Below are 13,597 nucleotides of genomic sequence, written 5' to 3'. Positions count from 1 at the left end.
TCTCCCCAGCAGCCTCTTCCACCCCCACCCCAACTCTATTCTCACTTTATTGTACAAAACAACTTTGCTCTCCACTCCTTATTGGCCTTGGACTTGCTTTTGCACTTTCAAAGCCTTGTTAGTGGGTGACCACATAATTTATCACCCAAACTATGACACTTTTGAGAATGAAAGTGGACCTAATAATAGTTTATCTGGGACAACAGTTGTATACCAGGAAAGTCCCCAACAAACCAGGGTGTGTGGTCACCCTACATCTGTGCTATAACAAAGGACTCTCTGCCCTTGGACTTGCCCAGTATCAACAGAAAAGAGGGCAGAGGCTTAGAAATCTTTGTGTTTCCTTTCTACTTCCTCCTCCCCTCTCCACTCTCTATGAGTGGAAGGAGCCATAAAGAATGTGTTTTCTTACTGATGTGAACCAGTATGGCATACCCTCCTTCGAAGACAGAAGTGGCTTCTATCATGTTTGGTTTTAAATGAAAAATTATTTTTCTCCATTACTCTTTACTTATTCATTATTTCCCAAACTTATCTGGTCATAGATCTCACCTACTCTCTACATCCCAACATCCATTAACATCTCTCATAACTGGAAGAACACACTTTGGGAAACTTTAAGCTCAAAGGTAGGGAGGATCATCTACACTGCCACGAAATAACCTTGAGTGATGACAGGATCAGGGTGGAGCAGAGACCAGGAGTCCCCTATAAATGAGGAGAATATCTGGAGATTAACAAATGTGAGCAGCGGGAGTAGAGAGAGTGGTGCAGCCAGAGGCATGATCCCCAAAGGACCAGGGGTCCCTGTACTCCCACTGCATGGAGTATGCTGTGGGAAACACTGCCTTAGACCACTGATTCCCAAACTCAGGTGCTGATTTGTTGCACACACCTCATCTCCCCATACTGCCCCCGCCCCCACCCCGGCCAACTCCAGACACACTAACATCCTCGATATTCTTTGACCATGTAAAGTATACTTCCACCTCAGGGCCTTTGCACTTGCTGTCCCTTCTGCCTGACATGCTCTTCCCCATTTATCCTCAGGTCTCACTTTCTCACTGCCTTCAGGTCAAATGTCAGCAAGCCTGTACCTGACCATCTAATACAAAATAGCAACCCACTCCCACCTGGTGTGTCCCTACCTTCCAGGACTTGCTTTATTTTGGTCCATAGCACATGCTACCATGTGACAGTCTGTGTACTTTCTTGTTTATTTGTTCACTGCCCCCCTCCTAGAAGGTAAGCTCCATGAGAATAAGGTTTTGTCTGTTGGATTCACTGCTGTATTCCCAGGGTCTAGAATATGGTGGTGTTTAATGCATGTTTTATTTATTTTTTTTTTTTTTTAGGATTTTTTTTTTTTTTTTAATTTTTGGCTGCATTGGGTCTTTGTTGCTGCGTGCGGGCTTTCTCTAGTTGTGGCAAGCGGGGCTACTCTTTGTTGTGGTGCGCAGGCTTCTCACTGCAGTGGCTTCTCTTGTTGCAGAACACAGGCTCTAGGTGCACGGGCTTCAGTAGTTGGGGCACGCGAGCTCAGTAGTTGGGGCTCGCTGGCTCTAGAGCACAGGCTCAGTAGTTGTGGTGCACGGGTTTAGTTGCTCCGCGGCACGTGTCCAGGACCAGGGCTCAAACCCGTGTCGCCTGCCTTGGCAGGCGGATTCTTAACCACTGTGCCACCAGGGAAGCCCTAATGCATGTTTTTAAATGAAGGAAAGAAGGAATGAATCAGTTGCAAAGTTCCAGACATCTTCCGAAGTTCCCACGGAGCAGACACTTGTTGGTGGTGACATGTACCCACTTCCACCAGGTGATCCTTCCCCAGCTCCTGTCCCAGGTGGTCCCGAATTCTCTGCGTTCACTCCCTCAGGAAGAAGACTTTACACATACTTGTAGCTCTCCCATGCCTCCTCTCCCCACACTTGGTACATAGTCCAGCAAAGCTGCTGTGAAGACATAGACACAGCAATCAGCCATTCACGTCTCCAGACGTGAGTGTGACTCATGAATTAACCTCTACAGGGTGTCAATTCCTGACAGGGCAGAACAAGAGAGACAAAATACAGAAGCTGGTCCTTGAGTGGTGCGAGCCCCACTCCTCAGCCCTTGCCTCAGGAAGGGCAAGGGCAAGAAAGGGCCGGAGAGAAATGGCTGGAATGATTGTGTCCCTTGTCTCTCAGATGTCATTCCTTTCCATTATAACTGCACTTTGTTTCCAATAAATTAGAAGAAATACCCAGTCGTTTACCTCCATCAGAATATGGTTTATGCACTTTAAACACACACACACACACACATACACACACACACATCTAAAGGAAAAGCCGTTTCAGGATCTAGCTGGGGCACAGGTCTGACTTTCCTCTCTGAAGCATCTCACTGGCTTCCCATCAGTGGAATACAATGGAGGCATATTCCACTTGGTCTGGTGATGTCCTTCTGGGGCGATTGAAAGGGGGCATGTTGGCATAGACAGCGAAGTCGTCCGCTTTCCTGGGGGCCAAGTTGATCACGTTGGAATATATGGCATCAGCATGGCAGTAAAGCTCCTTTAGAGATAGGACACAGGTTAGAAGTACCAGCCACTTCCAAAGATAAAACCAGCTACTGGGGCCCCTATAGGACAGCAAGTGGAACATTGGGTTTTTGCTGAGCAAGCCCTAGATCTGCCTTGATTTTCGAGAACATTTCTTTCAGGGCTGTTCTCTGCCTTATCACCACCCCTGTATGGGGTCTACCTAGGAACAGCATGAAATCCTGGCAGAGATAACCAGGAGCCCCTCTAGGTATGACTCCACTATTTCCTTACCAAGGATTTGTGGAGAAGGTTGGTCTGATGCTTCAGTTGTTTCTTAGATAGTCCTCGAAAAATTAATAAATTCAGAGTCAGCCTGAGTTGAGGTAGTAACCATCTCTCCTTGATTGATTACTGGGCTTAGGGTTGGACTTCAGAATGCAAAATCCACCATGTTCAACCCATTGGGCCTCTGAGACTGAGCTAAGTGCCCAGGAAGAGGCAGGGAGAGTAAGCACTGTTGGTATACTTTATAATTTTGGTTAGTATTTAGATGAGCTTGGCATCTATATTTATTTTAGTTGATGCATATAAACCATATCTATACAGATTGCTTATGTATGGCTTTTAGCATAAAGAATTTGTACCATAAATAAATCTTGTTGCTATGTGCTGAGTCCCTGGCAACTCCAGAGAACAGACCCTATAGCCTGCCCTCTTCTACCCTCCCCCAAGGCTGCCCCATAGGAAAGACATCCCATCTCTGCCCTTGGTTTCTCCTCTTTCCTGGTTCCCAGCTCCAGGGCCAGCCGTTCAACTCACTCTCATGCCTCCGTTTCTTCAGAGTCATGGACAAGAGCCCCACCAGCAGCAAGATGAGGGCCACGGCACCGATGGAGCTAGAAACAGCTGTGGCTGCTGTGCCTAAGCTGAGGGAAGCAAACAAGACAATGAGGATGGCCCCAGCTGGCTGCGGTGATCATCCACAAAATTGCCCTGGGGCCTCCCCGCTTCTGTGGGAGCTCTCTCACCTCTGGGCTTCCACATCCCCAGTAGCCAACCATCCCCTGCCCCCATTTTGAGCCTCTCTCCTCTGCCCCAACCTCCATGGCCATGGTCCCACCCACACCAGTCCACAAATGGGGGCCAAGCAGACCGTCTTCCAAGATCCCTGATACTCCTGCATGGGCCACCCCTTCTCTCACCCACCTGCTGAGTTCTTTAGGGTCAGTGCCTGTCTTCAGGGTGGTGATGTTCTCTGCAGAAAGGGATAGAGAAGTTCTTTTATTTTGTTTTGTTTTGTTAGTTATTTCTGAGATATACATTTTAAAGTAATAACTAGAATTATGACTTATAACATTATACCAGAAGATATAAGATTTTTAGAAATTTCATGTAATGTCTGAAACATTTATATTAACATATCTCCATACAAATAACCCAAAGAAAGTTTAGTATTAGTTGTTTTTTTCTGTTTCTTTGTTTGTTTTTTTATACTGCAGGTTCTTATTAGTCATCAATTTTATACACATCAGTGTATACATGTCAATCCCAATCGCCCAATTCAGCACACCACCATCCCCACCACACCGTGGTTTTTCCCCCTTGGTGTCCACACATTTGTCCTCTACATCTGTGTCTCAACTTCTGCCATGCAAACCGGTTCATCTGTACAATTTTTCTAGGTTCCACATACATGCGTTAATATACGATATTTGTTTTTCTCTTTCTGCCTTACTTCACTCTACATGACAGTCTCTAGATCCATCCATGTCTCAACAAATGACTCAATTTCGTTCCTTTTTATGGCTGAGTAATATTCCATTGTATATATGTACTACATCTTCTTTATCCATTCGTCTGTTGATGGGCATTTAGGTTGCTTCCATGACCTGGCTATTGTAAATAGTGCTGCAATGAACATTGCAGTGCATAAGTCTTTTTGAATTATGGTTTTCTCTGGGTATATGCCCAGTAGAGGGATTGCTGGATCATATGGTAATTCTATTTTTAGTTTTTTAAGGAACCTCCACACTGTTCTCCATAGTGGCTGTATCAATTTACATTCCCACCAACAGTGCAAGAGGGTTCCCTTTTCTCCACACCCTCTCCAGCATTTGTTGTTTGTAGATTTTCTGATGATGCCCATTCTAACTGGTGTGAGTACCTCATTGTAGTTTTGATTTGCATTTCTCTAATAATTAGTGATGTTGAGCAGCTTTTCATGTACCTCTCGGCCATCTGTATGTCTTCTTTGGAGAAATGTCTATTTAGGTCTTCTGCCCATTTTTGGATTGAGTTATTTGTTTCTTTAATATTGAGCTGCATGAGCTGTTTATATAATTGTGAGACTGATCCTTTGTCCATTGATTCGTTTGCAAATATTTTCTCCCATTCTGAGGTTTGTCTTTTCGTCTTGTTTATGGTTTCGTTTGCTGTGCAAAAGCTTTGAACTTTCATTAGGTCCCATTTGTTTATTTTTGTTTTTATTTCCATTACTCTAGGAGGTGGATCAAAAATGATCTTGCTGTGATTTATGTCAAAGAGTGTTCTTCCTATGTTTTCCTCTAAGAGTTTTATTGTGTCCGATCTTACATTTAGGTATCAAATCCATTTTGAGTTTATTTTTGTGTATGGTGTTAGGGAGTGTTCTAATTTCATTCTTTTACATGTAGCTGTCCAGTTTTCCAAGCACCACTTACTGAAGGGACTGTCTTTTCTCCATTGTATATCTTTGCCTCCTTTGTCGTAGATTAGTTGACCATAGGTGCATGGGTTTATCTCTGGGCTTTCTATCTTGTTCCATTGATCTACGTTTCTGTTTTTGTGCCAGTACCATATTGTCTTGATTACTGTAGCTTTGTAGTATAGTCTGAAGTCAGGGAGTCTGATTCCTCCAGCTCCATTTTTTTCCCTCAAGACTGCTTTGGCTATTCGGGGTCTTTTGTGTCTCCATACAAATTTTAAGATTATTTGTTCTAGTTCCATAAAAAATGCCATTGGTGATTTGATAGGGATTGCATTGAATCTGTAGATTGCTTTGGGTAGTATAGTCATTTTCACAATATTGATTCTTCCAATCCAAGAACATGGTATATCTCTCCATCTGCTGGTATCATCTTTAATTTCTTTCATCAGTGTCTTATAGTTTTCTGCATATAGGTCTTTTGTCTCCCTAGGTAGGTTTATTCCTAGGTATTTTATTCTTTTTGTTGCAATGGTAAATGGGAGTGTTTCCTTAATTTCTCTTTCAGATTTTTCATCATTAGTGTAGAGGAATGCAAGAGATTTCTGTGCATTAATTTTGTATCCTGCAACTTTACCAAATTCACTGATTAGCTCTAGTAGTTTTCTGGTGGCATTTTTAGGATTCTCTATGTATAGTATCATGTCATCTGCAAACGGTGACAGTTTTACTTCTTCTTTTCCAATTTGTATCCCTTTTATTTCTTTTTCTTCTCTGATTGCCTTGGCTAGGACTTCCAAAACTATGTTGAATAATAGTGGTGACAGTGGACATCCTTGTCTTGTTCCTGATCTTAGAGGAAATGCTTTCAGCTTTTCACCACTGAGAATGATGTTTGCTGTGGGTTTGTCATATATGGCCTTTATTATATTGAGGTAGGTTCCCTCTATGCCCACTTTCTGGAGAGATTTTATCATAGATGGGTGTTGAATTTTGGCAAAAGCTTTTTCTGCATCTATTGAGATGATCATATGGTTTTTATTCTTCAATTTGTTAATATGGTGTATCACATTGATTGATTTGCATATATTGAAGAATCCTTGCATCCTTGGGATAAATCCCACTTGATCGTGGTGTATGATCCTTTTAATGTGCTGTTGGATTCTGTTTGCTAGTATTTTGTTGAGGATTTTTGCATCTATATTCATCAGTGATATTGGTCTGTAATTTTCTTTTTTTGTAGTATCTTTGTCTGGTTTTGGTATCAGGTTGATGGTGGCCTCATAGAATGAGTTTGGGAGTGTTCCTTCCTCTGCAGTTTTTTGGAAGAGTTTGAGAAGGATGGGTGTTAGCTCTTCTCTAAATGTTTGATAGAATTCACCTGTGAAGCCATCTGGTCCTGCACTTTTGTTTGTTGGAAGATTTTTAATCACAGTTTTAATTTCATTCCTTGTGATTGATCTGTTCATATTTTCTGTTTCTTCCTGGTTCAGTCTTGGAAGGCTATACCTTTCTAAGAATTTGTCCATTTCTTCCAGGTTGTCCATTTTATTGGCATAGATTTGCTTGTAGTAGTCTCTTAGGATGCTTTGTATTTCTGTGGTGTCTGTTGTAACTTCTCCTTTTTCACTTCTAATTTTATTGATTTGAGTCCTCTCTCTTTTTCTTGATGAGTCTGGCTAATGGTTTATCAATTTTGTTTATCTTCTCAAAGAACCAGCTTTTAGTTTTATTGATCTTTGCCATTGCTTTCTTTGTTTATATTTCATTTATTTCTGCTCTGATCTTTATGATTTCTTTCCTTCTGCTAACTTTGGGTTTTGTTTGTTCTTCTTTCTCTGGTTCCTTTAGGTGTAAGGTTAGATTGTTTATTTGAGATTTTTGTTGTTTCTTGAGGTAGGCTTGTATAGCTATAAACTTCCCTCTTAGAACTGTTTTTGCTGCATCCCAAAGGTTTTGGCTCATTGTGTTTTCATTGTCATTTGTCTCTAGGTAATTTTTGATTTCCTCTTTGATTTCTTCAGTGATCTCTTGGTTATTTAGTAACATATTGTTTAGCCTCCATGTGTTTGTGTTTTTTACATTTTTTTCCCTGTAATTGATTTCTAATCTCATAGCGTTGTGGTCAGAAAAGATGTTTGATATGATTTCAATTTTCTTAAATTTACTGAGGCTTGCTTTGTGACCCAAGATGTGATCTATCCTGGAGAATGTTCCATGTGCACTTGAGAAGAAAATGTAATCTGTTGTTTTTGGATTGAATGTCCTATAAATATCAATTAAATCTATCTGGTCTATTGTGTCATTTGAAGCTTCTGTTTCCTTATTAATTTTCATTTTGGATGATCTGTCCATTGGTATAAATGAGGTGTTAAAAGTCCTCCACTATTATTGTGTTACTGTCAATTTCCTCTTTTAGAGATGTTAGCAGTTGCCTTATGTATTGAGGTGCTCCTATGTTGGGTACGTATATATTTATAATTGTTATATTTTTTTCTTGGATTGATCCCTTGATCATTAGGTAGTGTCCTTCCTTGTCTCTTGTAACATTCTTTATTTTAAAGTCTATTTTACCTGATATGAGTATTGCTACTCCAGCTTTCTTTTGATTTCCATTTGCATGGAATATCTTTTTCCATCCTCTCACTTTCAGTCTGTATGTGTCCCTAGGTCTGAAGTGGGTCTCTTGTAGACAGCATATATATGGGTCTTGTTTTTGTATCCATTCAGCAAGTCTGTGTCTTTTTGTTGGAGCATTTAATCCATTCACGTTTAAGGTAATTATCAGTATGTATGTTCCTATGGCCATTTTCTTAATTGTTTTGGGTTTGTTTTTGTAGGTCCTTTTCTTTTCTAGTGTTTCCCACTTAGAGAAGTTTCTTTATATTTGTTGTAGAGCTGGTTTGGTGGTGCTGAATTCTCTTAGCTTTTGCTTGTCTGTAAAGCTTTTGATTTCTCCATCGAATCTGAATGAGATCCTTGCTGGGTAGAGTAATCTTGGTTGTAGGTTCTTCCCTTTCATCACTTTAAGTATATCATGCCACTCCCTTCTGGCTTGTAGAGTTTCTGCTGAGAAATCAGCTCTTAACCTTCTGGGAGTTCCCTTGTATGTTATTTTTCATTTTTCCCTTGCTGCTTTTAATAATTTTTCTTTGTCTTTAATTTTTGTCAATTTGATTACTATGTGTCTAGGTGTGTTTCTCCTTGGGTTTATCCTGTATGGGACTGGCTGTGCTTCCTGGACTTGGGTGGCTATTTCCTTTCCCATGTTAGGGAAGTTTTCGACTATAATTTCTTCAAATATTTTCTCTGGCCATTTCTCTCTCTCTTCTCCTTCTGGGACCCCTATAATGAGAATGTTGTTGCGTTTAATGTTGTCCCAGAGGTCTCTTAGGCTGTGTTCATTTCTTTTCATTCTTTTTTCTTTATTCTCTCCCACAGCAGTGAATTCCACCACTCTGTCTTCCAGGTCACTTATCTGTTCTTCTGCCTCAATTATTCTGCTATTGATTCCTTCTAGTGTAGTTTTCACTTTAGTTATTGTATTGTTCATATCTGTTTGTTTGTTCTTTAATTCTTCTAGGTCTTTGTTAAACATTTCTTGCATCTTATCGATCTTTGCCTCCATTCTTTTTCTGAGGTCCTAGATCATCGTCACTATCATTATTCTGAATTCTTTTTCTGGAAGATTGCCTATCTCCACTTCATTTAGTTGTTTTTCTGGGGCTTTATCTTGTTCCTTCATCTGGTACATAGCCCTCTGCCTTTTCATCTTGCCTATACTTCTGTGAATGTGGTTTTTGTTCCACAGGCTGCAGGACTGTAGTTCTTCTTGTTTCTGCTGTCTGCCCTCTGGTGGTTGAGGCTATCTAAGAGGCTTGTGCAAGCTTCCTGGTAGGAGGGACTGGTGGTGGGTAGAGCTGGCTGTTGCTCTGTTGTTCTAGTGGGCAGAGCTCAGTAAAACTTTAATCCTCTTGACTGTTGATGGATGGGGCTCGGTTCCCTCCCTGTTGGTTGTTTGGCTTGAAGCAACCCAACACTGGAGCCTACATGGGCTCTTTGGTGGGGCTAATGACAGGCTCTGGGAGGGCTCACACCAAGGAGTACTTTCCAGAACTTCTGCTGCCTTGTACCCACAGTGAGCCACAGCCCCCCCCCCACCTCTGCAGGAGACCCTCCAACACCAGCAGGTAGGTCTGGTTCAGTCTCCCCTGGGGTCACTGCTTCTTCCCCTGGGTCCCGATGTGCACACTACTTTGTGTGTGCCCTCCAAGAGTGGAGTCTCTTTTCTCCCAGTCCTGTCGAAGGCCTGCAGTCAGTTCCCGCTAGGCTTCAAAGTCTGATTCTCTAGGAATTCCTCCTCCCGTTGCCGGACGCCCAGGTTGGGAAGCCTCACGTGGGGCTCAGAACCTTCACTCCAGTGGGTGGGTTTCTGTGGTATAAGTGTTCTTCAGTCTGTGAGTCACCCACCCACCAGTTATGGGATTTGATTTTACTGTGATTGCACCCCTCCTACCATCTCATTGTGCCTTCTCGTTTGTCTTTGGATATAGGATATCTTTTTTGGTGAGTTCCAGTGTCTTCCTGTTGATGATTGTCCAGCAGCTACTTGTGATTCTGGTGTTCTCACAAGAGGGTGTGAGAGCCGAGAGTAATTCTTTAACACATGCTGTAGACTGAATGTTTGTGTGCTGCCAAAATTCATATGTTAAATCCTAACCCCAAGGTGATGGTATTTGGAGACGGGGTCTTTGGGAGGTGAGTAGGTCAAGAGGGTGGAGCCCTCATGTATGGGATTACTTCTTTTATAGAAGACTCCAGAGGGTCTCCTCATGCCCTTCCAACCTGCGAGGACACAGCAAGAAGACAGCCATCTAAGAACAAGAAGTGGGCTCTCACCAGACACCGAATGTGCCAGTGCCTTAATCTTGGACTTTCCAGCATCCAGAACTATGAGAAATAAATTGTTTATAAATCACCCAGTCAAACAGTAATTTGTTATAGCAGCCTAAACTGACCAAGACAACACATATACAAATGAGCTCTACAGGATCCTAAGCAGTAATATTAGCTGCCTTACACTGGGGACTTAATATATGCCAGGCACATTCATTATCTTATTTAAGCTTCATAAACAGGCAATAAGGTAGGAACAATTATTATTCCCACCTTACAGTAAGGAAACCAACTCTCAGGGATCAGGCTTGCTCAAGGTCATAGAGCTAGATAGTGGCAGAAATCAGACTTGAACCTGCATCTCTCCAACTTTAAATTGTGTGTTTATGAATACTACATTTTGTTGCCATTGTGCCATCATTTTACTCTTGAGTTCTGCCATTCTTACAAAGAAGTAAGGGTTACCAGACATGACAGGATATCCAGAAAAAAGACAACCAGGAGGGTGCAGGTGATCCATCCCCAGGGAGGGGCATGTGAGGGGGTGAGGAGTGGTCAGGATACCAGGTAATTGGGCTGGAACTAGGCAGAGGTGGCAGCTGTGAGAACCTGCCCATGCTCAAGTGAGGAGGTGATGGTGATATTATCCACACTGAAAAAAATTCTCCTACATCAAGGGATGAAGACCCCAAGCCCATCCCCTATCCAGCCATAATCTGTCCCTGGATTCTCAGGGTTAGAAGCAATCTTAAAAAACATTTCTAACCCAACCCTCTTTCTGTATAGATATTTAGGGTCAGCCACTGGCCCCTGCTGAGTGCTGGAGCCAGGACTGGAGTTTTCAATTCTAAACCCGAAGCGCTCTTGCCTACACTCGGGCCTCTTCCTATTCCTTCCCTCTTAAAATGGAGGTGAATGATTCAGCCCCTATAGCAGGTGGCACGTTCCAGACACACCTTGGGAGCTGGCTACTCAGACACCCGAACGCAGAGACTGCTGCTAGGGTGGGGTGGAGGGAACCTAGTGGATCACTAGGGCAATTTAATACCCACTGACGATACATAATATCTGAAAGTGGAAGTACCAATTACAGCCTCTTGGGGCACCAAGGCCAGTTGGAATTGTGTCAAGCACCTCAATGGCTCACTTCCTCTCTGCCTTCTTTCAAGTAAGATAGCTGACCTCACTAAGTTTTTCTTTAACAGCTCCTGCCCAACTTCTGGGCAAAGGGTAGGGAGGGGACTCGGAAACCAGATCTTTCTAGTGCCCATGGCACCAGCAGGGAATTACCCAAGATGAGGTACCAAGTCACAGGGCTTGGTGTTTTGTGGTGTTTTGCGCTCCAAAAGCCTGGAGCAATGAGACGGGAGCCTGGGGCTCTGGCTGGGGGTTGCTGGCCGGGGGTTGCTGAGAACAGGCCACACCTGTTCTCAGCAAGGATGACAGACAGCATGAGGGTGTCTACCTAGGGTCAGAAAGACAAGGGCCTATCCTGAAAAAGCAGAGGAGGGTTGGTGGGGGTGAGGAGAACAAGCATGAAGGATGATATCATGAAAGAGCCTGAGCTTTAGGGTCCCATGACCCAGTCTCAGGTACTTCTAACTGTGTGATCTTAAGACAGTCACATAATCTCATCTGTGAGATGGACATAGTATTCAACCCATAGGGTTTTTAAAGAACTAAATGGTGAGACAATTATTTAACAGTAATTAGTAGTCACTTTGCCCAGGGCTCACTTTCAGCTAATCTTACCCAAGCTGAACAACTGTGTGGTGTTGTCTAAGACGTCACCACTGGCTCTGGAATCCTGGAACCTATAGTTGGTCCAATTCATCTTGCCAAGGGGTCTACCCAGGAGGTTCTTGTCCCATGTACCGAGGTTCCCAGGATAGGTGGTCCTCGTTAGCTGGAAGCAGATTTTCTCAGAGGTACTTAGCAGCCGGCAGACTGGGAAGCCCAGGGAACTGGAACCTCTCTTCTCCTCCCTGTCTTTCATCCCTCCACGGGAACCTGTTGGGTGCAGAGAATGTTAGACTCTCACCGCTGGAAAGGAGGGCCTCAAAAGGCATTGAGATAGCATTTCCCTCTTAAAGAAGTCATCTTCAGATTGGTCTTCCCCAAGCACACGGTCCAAAGTTGGCTTCCCAACCTCTCTGCCACATCACCCTCTGATCTCTTAATTAATATGTGAATTTACCTCAACCATCTATTTGTTTGCTTGTTTATTGTCAGTTTCTCATCACACGAACGTAAGCTCCACAAGAACAGAAACCTTCTCATCACTGTATCCCCAGGGCCTAGAATAGTGCCTCACCAACAAATAGGTTCAACATACACTCGTCGAGTGAATGGAATAAATGCCAAAAACTCCTTCAGAGCACCCTGACCATGTTCTGTCAGAACCGTGGGGAGTCTCCACCACAGGATTTGAATCCCTTAGTTGATGACAAACCTTTATCCTTTGAAGGAGAAGTCGATTTTAAAAAGCCCACAGTCATCTGAACCAACCAAATTGTGTGACAGTTAGGTGACAATTGATCTGGGAAGTGCCAATTGTGGAAATAGAGGCATTATGCCAACCGAACACCAAGAGCAATGTCCTGGCAGAGCCTGGAGGGGGATGCTATACCTGGGCACATGGGGAGCCCTGGGGAAGAGAGTGAGGACGACGTAGCCCTGCCAGCCACCATCAGAGGCACATGTATCTTGCCTGGGCCTCCAGCCCCTGCTTCGGGTGGGAAGTGAGGAGAGAGGTGTGTTTAGGACCACGTGAAAGAGGATCTATCATCCTCTGTCCCCCACTCACTGCCACATCCCCACAGAGATTTGCAGGAGCTGTCAGGAAATCCCCTAATAAGGCGAGAGCTGGAACCCAGAGCCCAGATGACATAGATGAATCATTAAGCTCCCCTGGAATCAGTTTTCCTATTTGTGAAACAGGGCAAGGGTGAAAAAATTAAGGCATGACTATAAAAATGACCAGTTCTTTTCACAAATGTATCTCGTCCCTTTCTAGCGTCCTCTTCGCATATGCCCCCGTGTACATTGTGTATTTTTTCTGATAATCATTCTATTGCTCAAGCAATTCTAAGAACTCATTTATGGAGTATAGCCTTTGTAAGTGTTAAGAATTGTTTTTATTTTTAATTTTGGAAGAAGGAGGGAATGTCATAATATTTTCAGTTTGGGGCTTCTAAATTTTCTATTTTATTAGGTAACATTCATATGGTTTCAAACTTAAAAGGATAATCGTTGAAAAGCTGCTTTTCTACCCTTCACCCCAAGCAGCTAGTTCCTCTCCCTGGAGGCAACCAGCATTCTCAGTTTGCTGTATACCTTACGTATACATGAGCAAACACACAGACACACAGGCATATAGACACACACACACGATACAGTTTTTTTTTTTTTCTGTGGATGACAGCATACTATATATATTGATCTGTCTCTTCCCTTTTTACTTAATATACTTCGGAGTTAATTTGTAATCAATACGT

At 43.0% G+C, this 13,597-nt stretch overlaps 1 protein-coding gene and 1 long non-coding RNA gene across 2 annotated transcripts; one reads left to right on the top strand and one right to left on the bottom strand.

Annotated features, from left to right (window-relative positions):
• Positions 1–2,393: 2,393 nt before the first annotated feature.
• LOC149750482 (uncharacterized) lies at positions 2,394–12,597 on the bottom strand. The gene is made up of 4 exons (XM_089919274.1): positions 11,853–12,597; positions 3,341–3,499; positions 2,813–2,865; positions 2,394–2,552 (listed from the first exon to the last, which is right to left on the bottom strand). The coding sequence occupies exons 1-4, from the start codon at positions 12,094–12,096 to the stop codon at positions 2,394–2,396; spliced, it is 615 nt and encodes a 204-aa protein (XP_089775400.1). The 5' UTR covers positions 12,097–12,597.
• LOC149750483 (uncharacterized) lies at positions 9,015–10,182 on the top strand. The gene is made up of 2 exons (XR_016392563.1): positions 9,015–9,394; positions 10,016–10,182. It is a non-coding gene; the product is annotated as an uncharacterized LOC149750483 (long non-coding RNA).
• Positions 12,598–13,597: the final 1,000 nt, after the last annotated feature.

The sequence above is a fragment of the Delphinapterus leucas genome, chromosome 1, assembly GCF_059928025.1.
Source record: "Delphinapterus leucas isolate spDelLeu-1000000601 "Yukka" chromosome 1, BTC_Dleu_Yukka2, whole genome shotgun sequence".
Lineage (NCBI taxonomy): Eukaryota > Metazoa > Chordata > Mammalia > Artiodactyla > Monodontidae > Delphinapterus > Delphinapterus leucas.
Note: the sequence above shows the minus strand (reverse complement) of the source record. Positions and strands in the feature narration are given on the sequence as shown.